This window comes from Anolis carolinensis, chromosome 1 (assembly GCF_035594765.1).
Source record: "Anolis carolinensis isolate JA03-04 chromosome 1, rAnoCar3.1.pri, whole genome shotgun sequence".
Classification (NCBI taxonomy): Eukaryota; Metazoa; Chordata; class Lepidosauria; order Squamata; family Dactyloidae; genus Anolis; species Anolis carolinensis.
The window spans coordinates 18,548,189-18,564,361 of NC_085841.1; the positions used below are offsets into that span (position 1 = coordinate 18,548,189).

The following is a 16,173-nucleotide window of genomic DNA, read 5'->3' on the forward strand; positions in this document are numbered from 1 at the left end:
CTAGATGTCAGAATGCCACAAGTAATAACAGGCTGAATCCTAACATGGGCAAACTTGGGCCCTCCAGGAGTTTTGGACTTCAACTCCCACAATTCCTAACAGCCTACCGGCTGTTAGGAATTGTGGGAGTTGAAGTCCAAAACACCTGGAGAGCCCAAGTTTGCCTCCAGTCCATTTGTTTACCTGAGACGTTTGAGTCTTGGCAGGCCCGGGCCTCGTCGGGGACCCCAGAGATGGCGCGAGCCCGGCGCGCGCATGCGCAGCTCCCTCCCAGGCTTCTTCCTCCTCCTTCCAGGCTGGAAGCAGAGATGGAGGAGCGCCTTCCTGAAGAGACTGAAGCCGGGAAGAGCTGACAGGCAGGGGAGGAAGGAAGGCGATGGAGACCCCGGCTCTCCATACGAGCTGCCGGCTGGGAACTCTCTCGGCCTCCCCCTTGCAATACCCCGAAGGGAGGTGAGTGCATCTACACTGTAGAATTAATGCGCGTTGGCACCGCTTTTGTCTCCACGCTGTGGCATCCTGGCAGTCGCCCTTTTGCTACGACTTCTCTTGCCCAAGATTGATAGAGAGTGCCTGCCTCACCAGACTACCAATCCCAGGAGTTCAGTCATTGAGCCCTTTCAGTGGAAATGGTATTAAACTGTGTTAATTCTTCAGTGTGGATAGATGCCCTTGAAATAAAGAAAGTTCTTCCACTATGGAACTCCCTGCCACAAGGTCTGGCCATGAAAGGATAATGGTGCCTGCTCCACCAGATTACAAATCAGAGGGGTTCAGTCATTGAACCAGGGCGGTGAAATAGGTATCGAACTGTGATAATTCTACAGTGTAGATCAGGCATAGGCAAAGTTGGGCTGTTAGGAATTGTGGGAGGTGAAGTCTAAAATACCTAGAGGGACCAAGTTTGCTCATACCTAATGCACTTGATGGCACTCCATGCAGTCATGCCAACCACATGACCTTGGAGGTTTCTATGGACAACGCTGGCTCTTCAGCTTAGAAATGGAGATGAGCACCAACCCCCAGTCGGTCACGACTGGACTTAACGTCAGGGGAAACTCTTACCTTTTTTAATGCACTTGAAGAAAGAAACTTGCTCCACTATGAAACTCCCTGCCACAAGGTCCGGCCGTGCCTTTAGAATAACAAGGATTGTAGAATTTCACTACAAAAAGTCCTTGGATGGGAGGGGAAAGCACTTTGAAAGATGCAGCTTATTTTTATTTTATTTTTTACTGTTTTTTTAAAGTATTTAAATTTTATTTGTAGATGTTAAACATTTTAAATACATCACTTATTTATTTGTTTCTATCCTGCTTTTCTCTCAGAGTGGGACTCAAAGCGGCGTACAAAATATTATAATCAGAAAACAGTTACATGACATAAAAAATACAATCATAAGCCACAAGATGTATAAAATTAGCAAATTATAACATTAGAAAAACCCCGACGCCCATAACACCCATAAAACGACCAACACAGAACTTAGATTAGACATTCAAGTTAAAAGCCCAAGTAATATCCACTCAAAAAATACTCAGAATCTTAATATTTTCAACACAAAAGTACTCATAGCATGTTAACTATCTCAGTTATAAGGAAATAACCTTTTACATGGCACTCCATGCTGTCATGCCGGCCACATGACCTTGAAGATGTCTATGGACAACGCTGGCTCTTCGGCTTAGAAATGGAGATGAGCACCAACCCCCAGAGTTGGTCACGACTGGACTTAACGTCAGGGGAAACCTTTACCTTTACCTTACATGTTTTTCTGTTATGAGAAAAAAGAGAATCTCTCTCTCTCTCTCTCTCTCTCTCTCTCTCTCTCTCTCTCTATATATATATATATATATATATATACATATATACAGTAAAGTCTCGCTTATCCAACATAAACAGGCTGGTAGAACGTTAGATAAGCGAAAAAGTTGGATAATGAGGAGAGATTAAGGAAAAGCCTATTAAATGTCACATTACGTTATTATTTTACAAATTAGGCACCAAAACACCATGTTTTACAACAAATCAACAGGAAAAAGCAGTTCAATACATGGTAACATTATGTTGTAATTATTACTGTATTTACTAATTTAGCACCAAAACACTGCAATGCATTGAAACACATTGACAGGCTGTGTTGGATAATACAGACTGCTGGATGAGCAAAGGTTGGATAAGTGAGACTCTACTGTATATACACATACACATATATGTACATACTGTTTTATTTATGTATTTATATATTTATTTACTGGTCTTCCTAAGATTTTGATGGGATGGGAAAGCACTTTGACAGATACAGCGTATTTATCATTTTTACTATTTTTTTTAAATTTACTGTTGAACACACGCAGCAGCACAACAATTAGGAAAAAATAGCCATATTTAGGTGAAAGGGGCATCGTAGAAGAAGTTATCATCAGCCCCTTCTTGGAAGAGAAAGGTCTTCAAAAATAGCACTATGAACCGAAATCTCAAAATAACATTCAGTTCCTGGTTTGAAAGTGTTATTTTCTGTTTAATCGTGCGGCACTTACTTTGAAAGTACTGTAGTTGTTCTACTCCAGAAACTTCATTTTTGTGCCTGCCACAAACTATGTTGAATTGGTCAAGACTTTTAGGAGATCTTCATTGAAAAAACTATAGCAGAAGGTGCTGCAGGATGTTCCACAAAGACAAAGTGTTTGCAGTTTAATAAACTTTCCCCATGTTTTTATCATAGAACCCATTAGGAAATGACATTTATAACCCAGGAACAAAAATTGTGTAATAAATAAGCATGTAGCAAGGCATGGACAAACTGCGGCCCTCCAGGTGTTTTGGACTTCAACTCCCACAATTCCTAACAGTCCAAAACACCTGGAAGGCCGCAGTTTGCCCATGACTTTACTCTAACCCCATAACTCTATGATCCAGTATTCTTTACCATAGGCTTCCTGTACAAGCATTTCTCACCCTTGCACTATACAGGGCCTAGGACAGGTTATACTAGGTTTAAAAAAAGTAACAGAAGCAATCCCATCTATTTCAACAATTTTACAAAGTCAGGAGGAAACAGGCTTTGTCTCCTACATAGAGGCTTGGAGACAGAGCAGCAAGGTAAATTGCTTTTTTTGAATTCTACTTAAGGCTGCGAGTCAGGGCCATGTATACTGACCATTTAACACAGTGGTCCTCAACCTGTGGGTCCCCAGATGTTTTGGCCTTCAACTCCCAGAAATCCTAACTGCTGCTAAACTGGCTGGGATTTCTGGGAGTTGTTGACCAAAACACCTGGGTACTCGCAGGTTGAGAACCACTGATTTAACACCATTTCCAACCAGTATTGAAGGTTACATAGGAACCAGTTGGATGCCCAGATGAGGATGACACAAACCACAGAGCACTGGTGTGCATTGAGGTCTTTCTTTTGTTGCCTGGCCACCACAGTTTTATTTATTTATTTACTTACTTACTTACTTACAGTATTTATAATAGGCCCTTCTCACCCCAAAGGAGACTCAAGGCGGATTACAATGAACATATACATGGCAAACATTCAATGCCATTAGACATACGACATATATAGACAGACACAGAGGCAATTTATCATTCCAGCTTCCGACTTTCATGGGGGTATGCTCAATTCCGGCCACAGGGGAGCTGCTGCTTCACTGTCCACTTGTGACACCAATCCTTGATGGAGTACTTCCTTATTCCACATGCTGCTGGAAGGTTTTATGGTGTTGTAAATTAGTTAAATTAGCTTCCCCGCATAAATCGTTACCTAAATTTCCTACTCGACAGATGCAACTGTATTTCGGGCTGCATAGGTCAACAGCAAGCTAGACTATTTAATGGTCGGGAGCTTACTCTGAACCGGGCTGGCTTCAAACTCATGACCTCATGGTTCCTAGCTTCGAACTTCGAGCAGTTGGTAACTAGCTTTGAACTGCATTAAATAGTGTAGATGGGGTCTAGGATCCCCAAATATAGAGGATGTATTTCATTCTGTCTCTGACAGTGCAGCTACACTGTAGAATTGATGTTGATTGATGTCACTTTAACTGCAATTGGCTCAATGCTACACACTCCTAGATTTATAATTTGGTGAGGCACCATCACTTTTTGGCCAAGGCTAAAGACTTTCTAAGGGCCCTTCCACACAGCCATATAACCCAGAATATCAAAGCAGAAAATCCCACAGTATCTGCTTTGAACTGGGATATCTGAGTCCACACTGCCATGAATTCAAAACAGATAATCTGGGGTTTTATTCAGCTGTGTGGAAGGGACCTAAAACTGCAACTATTGTGATTCATTAGCATTGAGCTATGACAGTTAAAGTGGTGTCAAGCTGCACTAATTCTACTGTGTCACTACACCCTTCCTCTTCAGAATGAAAAGTTGTGATAACACCACTTCTGGATCCTGCCATTCCTTCCATCCCGTACTGAAATTTTATCGTGTCCTAGCGAAATAGACCTTTTAAGTGTTGGGTAGGAGGGGAAGACAATTCAAAAAGTACAGTCTATCTTGCATCAAAGAGAGGGAAATGATAATGAATCTCCTGAATGTTCTCTCCTACACAACTATGGAAGGTGCACCTGTAGTTCTGTGTATCTTACCTTTCTATTTGATAATATACAGATGTACCGACTGTCTTGCGTATGTGTGGGTGTAGACAACTTCCAAAATAGCTAACCTCTACGTGGAAAAAAAAAGAAAGAATAGGAAATAATTTGGAATCACATAGTAGTTGGTAAGTTACATGTAGCTGGGGAAGTAGTAGTCTTGTCAATGTGATTATCCCATACAGTCAACTGTTTGTACAATCTTTCTCACGTGAAGGTCCATGTAAACTTAAATTTCTGTACCATTTGATGTTGTCTCAATAACCTCTATAACAAACATGGGCAAACTTCAGCCCTCTAGGTAGGCTGTTAGGAATTGTGGGAGTTGAAGTCCAAAACACCTGGAGGGCCCAAGTTGGCCCATGCTTGCTCTATAAGCTTTCACAGAAACCATGAAATAATAAATTCATATTTGGTATTATAGTAGACTCTTGGTTATCCGGAACTCAAGCAACTGGAACTCCCAAGCAAATTGAAGAAGTGATACTTTAAATAAAAAGTAAAACCTTTAAACTGTGTTATTTCAAGTTAAGTTTGTTTTTATTTGTATTAATTTGTGTTTAATGACTGTATTTCAATATTAAAATCAAGTCAATACAGAATTTATGGTATGGTGTAGGATATTGTATTAGCTAGGCCTATTTTAATAGTAACTCTCGAGCAACCAGAAAGTGCATTAATCTGGAATCCATCAATTCCCATGAGTGCTAGTTAACTGAGAGTCTACTGTAGTTCCCATTTGCATTGTCATTTTTATAGATGCTACTGTGTCAGCTAGGCTGGTTATTTTTTGTGTTTGTGGGTGTAGTTACTATAGATTTTGTATTTCAGATCGTTACTGAAGAGTTATCCAAAGATATGGTAGTACCTGATAAAGAAAATTTAAATAGTATATAGTTTCTTAAAAGTCGTGGTTGTTTGACTCTGACGACTAGGGTTTGAATCCCCACTCAGCCATATAAACTATTGGTTGACCTTAGGCAAGCCACATTCTCTCAGCTGCAGAAGAAGGCAAAGATAACCCCCATCCAGAACAAATCTTGGCAAGAAAACCCCATGATAGGTTTGTCTTTGGTTCTGTAGAAGTCCGAAGACGTCTACAAAACACAAGAAGAGCATCTAAAAGATAGTAACTTGACATTTGCCAAGTATTAGGCAGACCCCCGCTACCTGGTGACTTCCATTTGTTTGGATTATTTTTCCCTACATGCCAACAAGCGTGGTTATTAGATTCATGATAGGTTGCTTCCTGCCTTGTTCTTGTGTGTAATATATGTATTTTGTAAGCAAGGCTGTGGATCCTTCTAAGTTGCTTTGAACTACCAGGATTGCTCCCCATCCACCCCCACCCCCCATATAACATTAAAAATATTGATTTCTCAAAACCAGGACTCCTGGCCACTTCTAATCTTTTACTGTTGTTTTATTAGCAGCTTTTGTAACCCCCCTGAAAGATCCAAGGACCAAATAAATGGTTCCTGGATCTGTCGCAGCTCCCTAGCTTAAAGAGAGTAAATATAGTTGAAGAATTGAGATAATTGCTGAACTCTAATGGTTTACTAGTGTAAGAGTGTAGCAGGAATATGCAAGATCATGAAGGAGTTGTGTGTTTTCCGGGCTGTTTGGCCATGTTCCAGAAGTATTATCTCCTGATATTTCTCCCACATCTATGGCAGGCATCCTCAGAGGTTGTGAGGCATCACAAGAGAGAATGCTTCTGGAACATGGCCATACAGCCCAGAAAACACACAACAACCCTGTGATTCCAGCCATGAAAGCCTTCGACTACATCATGAAGGAGTATTCTGTGAACTTTCCTAGCTATGTATAGATTGTCACTCCTTGGTATTTATGTGTATATATTCCTTCAAGTCACCTGTTGATTAGGATGGCCCATTTAATTTCTTAGGCTTTCTTAGTTGAGTGCCTTTGCCACTTCCTTCCTCTAAAAAATAGCCCTCTCCCATTCAAATACTAACTAGGGTCAACCATGCTTAGCTTCCAAGATCAGAGAGGCTCCGGGGTCTTTAGGGTATTTAGGCCAATTCCATGTGCTTAAAGCCATCTTCACTGCCTGATATGAGGCCACTATATGTCTCTTGCGATATATTCCCCCAGCCCTGCAAGTTTTCCAAGCAAAGGTGAGAGCACAAATACTCTATTGGAGCCCCTATTTGGCTAACCCCAAATAACAGTGCCATTAGATCATTTCATTCAAAATTTCTGCATAAAGTATTTGGCGTGCCAAACTCAGTTCCGTATGCAGCTTTGTGTGTAGAATCTAGCCAATGCTCTACAGAGGCCACTATTTGGTTAATCATCATAAAATTTTGGTTACATATCCACTTTCATGGCTCCAGTAACTCATTGACTCAACTCACCTTTTGCGAACTCCACTCAAAATAATGCACAGCAGTCCTAGCAAAGATTGAGAAACTGGGCTATGATAGTGACTTCTTGAATATGCTAACTTTCACCGAGACTTTTACCCTCATTAAAGAGAGGCTGCTAGAAATGGATCACCAACAACTGCAGAGCTTGGCCAATAAATCTTGTTCGCCAACGAACATGGCAATTCCATTCACACAGGGAAACCCAGCCTACTCTATTGCAGTGCTCACTAACCCCATAATACAGGAGAGCCTATATGCTGGCTAGATTCAACATTATGCTATCCTCGCTTCATGGAGGAAGACTCAATGGCCTACCGAGTGACAAGAGCCTCTGTCCCTGCAACTCAGGACAGCTGGACTCCATTCCATATGTCTCTTGCAATAGTATACTACAGTGTTTCCCCGAAAATAAGACAGTGTCTTATACTAATTTTTGCTCCCAAAGATGCTCTAGGTCTTATTTTCAGGGGATGTCTTATTTTTCCATGAAGAAGAATTCACATTTATTGTTGAACAAAAAAATTAACATTTATTATATACTGTACAATAGTTGTCGTCATAAACCAGCATAACCAGACAAACTGTGAACCCTATCAGGAATTTCTTGTTACTACCAATATTTCCATGTACAACACTTTATAGTATGTACATTTACCGATCCTGCATGCTCTGGTGTTCTATTCATTGGACATGCTTCCAAACAAAAACTTTGCTAGGCCTTACTTTTGGGGGAGGCCTTATATTTAGCAATTCAGCAAAACTTCCACTAGGTCTTATTTTCTGGGGATGTCTTATTTTAGGGGAAACAGGGTAAGCTCAAAAGTCCATTGGCTTTTTTAAAAAAATCCAGCTTAAAAAAAACAGTCAAGTAACTGATTTTTATCTATTGCAAAAACTATTTCTGCAAGTAATGCTATGAATGTTTTGTTTTGTTTTTTAAAAAAAACAAGCATTGTGTGAACTTATTAAGAACAATAGAGAACAGAACTTAAGAACATCGAGTGCAGGAGAAGGTCGTTTCAAATTGAAAGCACATTCTACCCAGTATAGTTTTTCCATTTGTGTTAAAGATGTGGGAAATGCTAATATTGATGTGGTGTTAGTACTAAAGGAATGTGGATCTATATCTACAGTGACTGGTTTCATCTGACTCTCGTGTTTACATTTTGAAGTTCTCAAGTATTTCATGCTTAAAAGCCATTCAGTCTTGTGACTACCTTAACTGACTGTTCCTTTATGCTGTTTTTTAATATTTTCCTGTTTGCACTGATGTGGATGCAAATCTGGGTAAACGGTTTACGCACCTTGTTTTATTTGGCTTCCTATATGACTGAGCGCAGGTTAAGCTAAAAAAACAGGTAAATATAGATGATGCAATATATTTTTATTTTTATTGAGGTGGCGTGTACAATTTTTAATTATTTGTGGGCCAGAAAACATCCATAAACTTCAGACATTTCATGAAGAGGCCTTTAATCTCAGAGATGGAGCCATGCATGTATGTTTTGTGCCCACTGTGTAGGAAGAGTAAGATTGTGACACGTCAGAAAATAACTAACAGAGAGCATTGGTCTTAAAATCCCAGAGAACATGGCCCTGATAATATGCTCGATATGTTCTCATAAAACAGATTAGGAAACATTTTTCAAGGATTACTGATTAATTGCTGAAAGGCCCTTCCCCAAGGAAAAGAAATAAATAGATTTTGGAGCCAGTGGAGCTTTGCATTGGCACAATCCTCTGGCAGTGCCATAAGAATTAAAGCAGGAAGAAGAACTCCAGAGTGGTCTTGCGTTTGGTCAACAACTTCAAGAAGGTTCATCAGCTGTGTACATTGCAACGTATATTTGATAAATTAGCTTAAATAGCTTAACAGCATGTGTTAAATATTTTGGCAGGTACTTTGTTATTCTATCTATTACCCTTAACCACTTATTATGATGTCAGAAATCTGTGTGCTAAGAATTTTGAAACAATGACTTTTGAATCAAGTTTTAGACATTTCCATTTCCATTATTCCTATTCCCGCTTTGCCTCAAGATTGTAGGCCAATTAAACCTAAGTGTTTTTCCTTAAGTGGCATTTCCCTTCTAACAATCACCCATTTGATTGCTAAACATGACTCCAATTTTTCAACTATATATTTTGTTTTACCGTATGTAATTATATTGTTTCGGCCACATCTATGGCAGGCATCCTCAGAGGTTGTGAGGTTTGTTGGAAAATAGGCAAGTGGGGTTTATATATCTATGGAATGTCCAGGGTGGGAGAAAGAACTCGTCTCTGTTTTAGGCAAGTGTGAATGTTGCAAGTGATCACCTTGATTAGCATTGAATAGCCTTGCAGCTTCAAAGCTTGGTTCCTTCCTGCCTGGGGGAATCCTTTGTTGGGAGGTGATTAGTTCTCCCTGATTGTTTTTTGTCTGGAATTCCCCTGTTTTTTGAGTGGTGTTCTTTATTTACTGTCCTGATTTTGTAGTTTTTTAAATATTGGTAGCCAGATTTTGTTCATTTTCATGGTTTCCTCCTTTCTTTTGAAATTGTCCACATGCTTGTGGATTTCAATGGTTTCTCTGTGTAGTCTGACACCGTGGTTGTTTGAGTGGTCCAGCATTTCTGTGTTCTCATATAATATGCTGTGTCCAGGTTGGTTCATCAAGAGCTCTGCTATGGCTGACTTCTCTGGTTGAATCAGTCTGCAGTGTCTTTCTTGTTCCTTGATTCGTGTCTGGGCAGTGCTGCACTTGGTGGTCCCTATGTAGACTTGTCCGCAGCTGCATGGTATACAGTAGATTCCTGTAGAGATGAGAGGATCCCTCTTGTCCTTCGCTGAACCTAGCATTTGCTGGATTTTCTTAGTGGGTCTGTAGATAGTTTGTAAGTCGTGTTCCTTCATCCACTTCCCTATGTGCTCAGTGGTTCCCGTGATGTATGGTAAGGAAACCATGAAAATGAACAAAATCTGACTACCAGTGTTAAAAAAACTCTAAAATCAGGACAGTAAATAAAGAACAACACTCAAAAACAGGAGAATTCCCGACAAAAAACAACCAGTGCCAGCTGACACCTCCCAATAAAGGATTCCGTCAAGCAGGAAGCAAGCAAACTTTGAAACTGCAAGACTATTCAATGCTAATCAAGGTGGTCAATTGCAACATTCACATTTGCCTCAAACAGACAAGAGTTCTTTCTCTCACCCTGGATATTCCACAGATATATAAACCCCACTTGCTTAGGTGAAATGTCAGAAGAGAATGCTTCCGGAACATGGCCATGCAGCCTGGAAAACTCACAGCAACCCAGTGATTCCGGCCGTGAAATCAACATTTATGAAGGCCTTCTTTGTTACAGCTGCTATCTTTGTCCCATTTCCTTAATAGATAATGCTGTTTTATTTGATAAATACGCCTTTAAGGGTAATGATGTGTGGAAGACTAAGAGGTTGTTGTTAGTTAATTCACAATACGTGGTGACAGATTGGGTTGTTTTTGTACTGGTAACTATTTGGTAATGAACAGAAACTCTTAGCAGCTTCCTAATAATTTTAGGGAAATCTTAAGAGAAAGCTGTAGAAAGTTTCCACATCTTATTTCAACAGCCAAATGTTATTATTTTTGCACATTTGCTCATTTATCCGTTTTCTTTTTGTTTTAAATACAGAGGTGCCATGGGGAACTCTGGTTTGAAGTGAAAGGAGGATTATCAGAAGAAATGAAGATACCAAAACTGTTCTGGGTTTTTGCTGCTTTCATGTGTGCTGCTATGTTTGCTATATACATAAAATGGAATTTGAATGTCAAAACAAGAGATCTTCCTGATGACTTGAACAATCAGCTTGATGGCGAGACGATTTTCTACGGCATCATGTTTGATGCTGGAAGCACTGGGACACGCATACATGTATTTAAGTTCTCACAGAAACCAAAAGGTAGGATGACCTTTTTCAAATGAACATCCTTCGCTAACATTTACTAATTAGATGAAAATGTAGGTATGGCGGTCACTTTTTTTAAAAAAAACCATTGTGTACAGCGGGCATGGTCTAACTTCGGCCCTCTGAGTGTTTTGGACTTGAACTCCCACAATTCCTAACAGCCTACCGGCTGTTAGGAATTGTGGGAGTTGGAGTCCAAAACACCCGGAGGGCCGAAGTTAGAACATGCCTGTTGTACAATAATGGCAATGGCTACCTCTTGATATTTTGTAACTGCTTGAACTTGGTACACTATGAAAGCATTGAGATAAGTAATATTCTTCAATGTTCTGTATGCAATTAAAGGGAAGGAACACATTGGAGAATCTGATCTAGAAATAAAACTGGAGAACAGCTTGCAGAGTTTTGTCAACTCACTTTTTTTGTGCTGCAAGCACATTCTTCTGGCAGCTAAACAGAGGACTGCATATGTGAACCTCATTGAACAGCCAGTATATTTATATACACATAATAAGCGTGAAAGTGTGCATGTGTGTATGTGGCAGAGGTGTCCACTTACACAGACAGCCTCCCACCTCTACAAACAGCTACAACCCACAGTGCTGAGGAGCCAACAGAAGCACTCCCTCCTATCACATTGCAGGTTACAGTGAGCACCACATCCCGGTGTTCCTTTCTCTCTCCATTGGTGTGGAATTTGCATGACCCTGCCCACTGCCTCTCCCTTAACCCTTTCCTACAGCAAACAGAGGAATTGATCAGCAATGTAACAAGACATTTGGGGAGAATTCACCATGATTTATAGGAATTGTAGTTCATCTACATCCAGAGAACACTGTGAACTCAACCAGTGATGGATCTGGACCAAACGTGTCACAGTTGATGGGACTTGCAGTACCCTCACTCACTTCCAGAGACCACTGCGATCCCCACGAATAACAGACCTGAACCAGACCTGGCACACAGACACCCCCCCCCCCCCCAATGACCAACAGAACATACTGGAGACATTTGGGGGAAAATGCCCTTGGTTGGAGTTATAGTTCACCTGCATCCAGAGAAACTGTGACCCCCGCTGAAAATGGACTGGGATCAAACTTGGCACACACAAGCCCCATGACCACCTGAACATACTGTAGGGAGTTGTGGAATGGACCTTGATTTTGGGAATTATACTTCACTTACTTCCAGAGAAACAGTGACCCTCACCAACAATGGACCGGGACCACACTTGGCACAGCGAAGCCTCATTACCAACTGAACGGGCTGTGGTGCAGCTGGATAGTAGCCAGCTGCAATAAGTCACTACTGACCGAGAGGTCATGAGTTTGAAGCCCCGGTCGGATTAAGTGTCTGACCATTAAATAGCCCCAGCTTGTTGTTTACCTAAGCAACCCGAAAGACAGTTTCATCTGTCAAGTAGGAAATTTAGGGACCACTTATGCAGGGAGGCTAATTTAATTTACGTCAACATAAAAATGTCAAGCAGTGTGTGTGCCAGAAGATGAAGATGAAGTATTCAAGGACTCAGCGTCACAGGGATGGTGAAGCAGCAGCTCCCCCTCTGGCCAGAATCAAGCATAACTACCTCATAAAGTCAGAAAGCTGGAAAATGTTAAATAGCCTCTGTATCTCTGTTTGTGTGTTTCATGTGTCTAATGGCATTGAATGTTTGCCATGTATGTGTACATTGTAATCCGCCCTGAGCCCCCTTCGGGGTGAAAAGGGTGGAATATAAATACTGTAAATAAATAAATAAATATAAATACTGCATGGGTTTGGGGGAATAGATCTTGATTTTGGGAGTTGTAGTTCACCCTTATCCAGACAGCATTGAACGCAGCTGACGTGGGATCTGGACCAAACTTGGCACACAGACCCAATATGGCCAACTTTGAATACTGGCGGGGGTTTTGGATGACTTACCCATGATTTTGGGAATTTCAGTCACCCACATCCTTATGCATTTTCAAATGGGAGCATTCATAAAAAAAACAACAGGAAAGAGTGGCTTTTTTCCTAAGAGATAGAGCTACAAATTATTAAACTGATATTACCTAACACTCCAAAACATACAATGCCTTTTTCAAATAACACTGACACCACCGGATCCCCAAGCTGGTAGATACAAATAATTGGAAGTTGACGATGGAGAGGCTTGATTCTCTTGGCAGATGGTGCCACAAAGTATGAACAGCTAATATCAGAAATTAAAATAAAACTAAGGAAGTACACTAAATCAGTCTTAACATGTGTAATAAAATAAGCTTTTTAATTGTTGGGTTTAAAAGTATCCCACGGATTCAGCTTTAGATGATTAAAAGTGTAAATTCAACAACACTTGAATTTAACCAGTACATTGACTTTCTTAAAAATAGAGGGTTTTAAAAAAACCAAGTACAGTAGTTGAATTTTATCTCCTTCAAAGTACTGCTTCAAGAAGGAATGCTATGAATGTTTTTTAAAAGTTTTGAGTGCACTCATTAAGAACATGTGAGAGAGGAACTTAAGAACACAAAGTGCAGAAGAAGGTCATATTAAATTGAATGCACATTCTACGCCAGGCCTGGGCAAACTTGGACCCTCCAGGTGTTTTGGACTCCCAACTCCCATCATTCCTAACAGCCTCAGGCCCCTTCCTTTTCCCCCTCAGCCGCTTAAGCGGCTGAGGGGGAAAAGGAAGGGGCCTGAGGCTGTTAGGAATGATGGGAATTGAAGTCCAAAACACCTGGAGGGCCCAAGTTTGGCCGTGCCTTTCTAATTAGTATAGTTTTTCCATTTTGGTGTTTTCTAAATTTAGAAACCATTGGATTATATGTGGATTACTTTCATTAATATTTGTTTCCTTTTTAACAGAAATTCCCAGACTAATCCATACCACATTCAGAGCAATAAAACCAGGACTTTCTGCTTACGCTGACAATGTTGATAAGGTAATTTGAGTCATACAGTCCAGGAGGACATGCATTTGTGATTCTCTCTTTCTCTGCTCTATAAAATGAGCACTTTAAGCCATACTCCTGTGTACACTGACCTCTTGGGCACTGCGATAATTGTTTCTGAGTAAATATGTGTACGAATATAGTGTCAGATTACAGATTGCTTTCCAGTTGACATTAAAATTAATGTGCATTATGCTCTGTTGGATAATAGCTATTTCTGTAAGATGCTAAAGTCTTACGGTTTGTAAGGTTTCTAGAGATCCTGTGCTTTTCGAGACAAGGTGATATTATGCCAGATGGACAGAGCTGTGAGATCAACATTTTTATAACTCTTGAGACGTCACACAGTCTACCCCCATATTTGTTCTCCAGTCCTCAGCATCTATAAAAAGTTTAAAGCTGTCAGAAGATTGGTTTAAAAAAAATGCGATAATCTCAGGATAATATCTAGACCAGGGGTCCCCAAACTAAGGCCCGGGGGCCAGATGCGGACCTCCAAGGTCATTTACCTGGCCCCTGTCCTGAACTTTAGACTTAGGGTTGACCTAAGTCTACCTGGTCTTTCGAAGTCTTTTTGCTTACCTGTGGTCTTATGAGATTGTCTAGATGGTCTTTGAAAGTCTCTTTGCTTAGCTACGACCTTATGAGACCATCTAGCTGGCTTTTGGAGGTCACTTTCCTTACCTATGGTCCTATGAGACCATCTAGATGGCCTTTGAGGGTCCCTTTCCTTACCTATGGTTTTATGAGGTTGTCTAGATGGCCTTTGGGGGGACCTTTCCTTACCTATGGTCTTATGAAACCATCTAGATGGTCTTTGAGGGCCCCTTTCCTTATCTATGGTCTTCTGATGGCCTGATGAGATCATCAACAATCTTAATTTTGGACTATTTCATCCTAACATTCTGAGGGACTGTGAATCGGCCCTCCGCTTAAAAAGTTTGAGGACCCCTGATCTAGACTACTACCAAAAAAATTTTGAGAATGATTGGGGATATTTTGAATTGTATATGACAGGTCATTTAGATTATTTCTACCACACACTTTTGAATTGTATGACAGGAAATTTAGATACATAGGAATTATTCTTATTCTTATTATTTACTTTATTTGTATCCTTTCTTTCTCCCATAGGGACTCAAGGTGGCTAACAATGACGTGATGCAATACAATTGAATTTAAAAACAAGGCAAATACACACACACACACGTGTGTGTGTGTGTGTGTGTGTGTGTGTGCTGCCTCATGCAGCTATTTGTCCATCTGTGATATTATTGTGTGTTCTCATAGGTCTTGAGTGAAGTTTCTTTCCATCACTTGCAAACTCAGAGATGGGAGAACTTTGGGTTCTCCATGTGCTTTGGCTTGCAATACCCTTGAGTGCTAGTAAGCATAGCCAATTGTAATAAATTGTGAGAAGTATAATCTAAAACAGTGGTTCTCAACCTGGGGTCCCCAGAAGTTTTGGGCCTTCAACTCCCAGAAATCCTAACAGTTGGTAAACTGGCTGAGATTTCTGGGAGTGGTAGGCCAAAACCATCTGAGGACCCCAGGTTGAGAACCACTGATCTAAAACATCTGGAAGGCCGGGTGTTGTTCAAACCTGTAGTACCTGAACTTTCTGCTTGGAGATGTTATATTCTCTCATATCATGTCCCTTCTTCCAAGATTATTTGAAATGAGTTCAAGCACAGCTAATATCAGGATTTGAATATTAGTGTATGCTCATCTTTTCCAAGTATGTTCTTCTCTTAAACTGCTAAAATACAGTCCTTTTTTGTCTCTCCAGAGTGCTGAAGGAATAAATGAGCTACTGGCGGTTGCTAAAGAGGATGTCCCTGAGAATTTGTGGAAGTCAACCCCTTTGGTCCTCAAAGCAACAGCTGGGTTAAGGCTTTTGCCAGGAGAAAAGGCTCAGGAACTGTTGGACAAGGTACTTTTTCTTTTTTTTCTGTTATTGTCATATAATTTATGTAACTAGTGCACTTGTGATTTTGTTGAAACCGTTCTCATCAGAAATGTTGGGAATAAAAAATGATAGAAACATACAGATAGAAGCTGCATTAGAAATGTATTCTGATCTTAGAGGACACCATTCATATTCATATGCTATCCAAAATTTTGAAGTTGGGTAGTACAGTGTAATAGTAGGAATTTTGTCAGTAACTACAAAAAGACATTGGGGAAACAGCATTCATAGTCATGGCTAGCTGCTCTGTGGTTGTGGCTTAATGGTTCTTGTATCTTATAGATTCCAATCCAGATTAGCAATTGGTGTGCATCTGTACT

The 16,173-nt window shown here is 40.4% G+C and overlaps 1 protein-coding gene across 2 annotated transcripts in view; it reads left to right on the forward strand.

Annotated features, from left to right (window-relative positions):
- The first annotated feature begins 240 nt into the window (after positions 1 to 240).
- Positions 241 to 16,173, forward strand: part of entpd6 (ectonucleoside triphosphate diphosphohydrolase 6) — a 36,436-nt gene continuing 20,503 nt past the window's right edge. The window contains exons 1-4 of one of the 2 annotated variants that reach the window (XM_062970493.1): positions 241 to 453; positions 10,669 to 10,936; positions 13,799 to 13,875; positions 15,674 to 15,817. In XM_062970493.1, the coding sequence (XP_062826563.1) occupies positions 256 to 453; positions 10,669 to 10,936; positions 13,799 to 13,875; positions 15,674 to 15,817 (687 nt within the window). In that variant the 5' untranslated portion in view covers positions 241 to 255. Of the gene's footprint in view, positions 454 to 8,730; positions 8,908 to 10,668; positions 10,937 to 13,798; positions 13,876 to 15,673; positions 15,818 to 16,173 lie in introns of those variants that run through there. The other variant, XM_062970495.1, reaches the window with a different exon arrangement.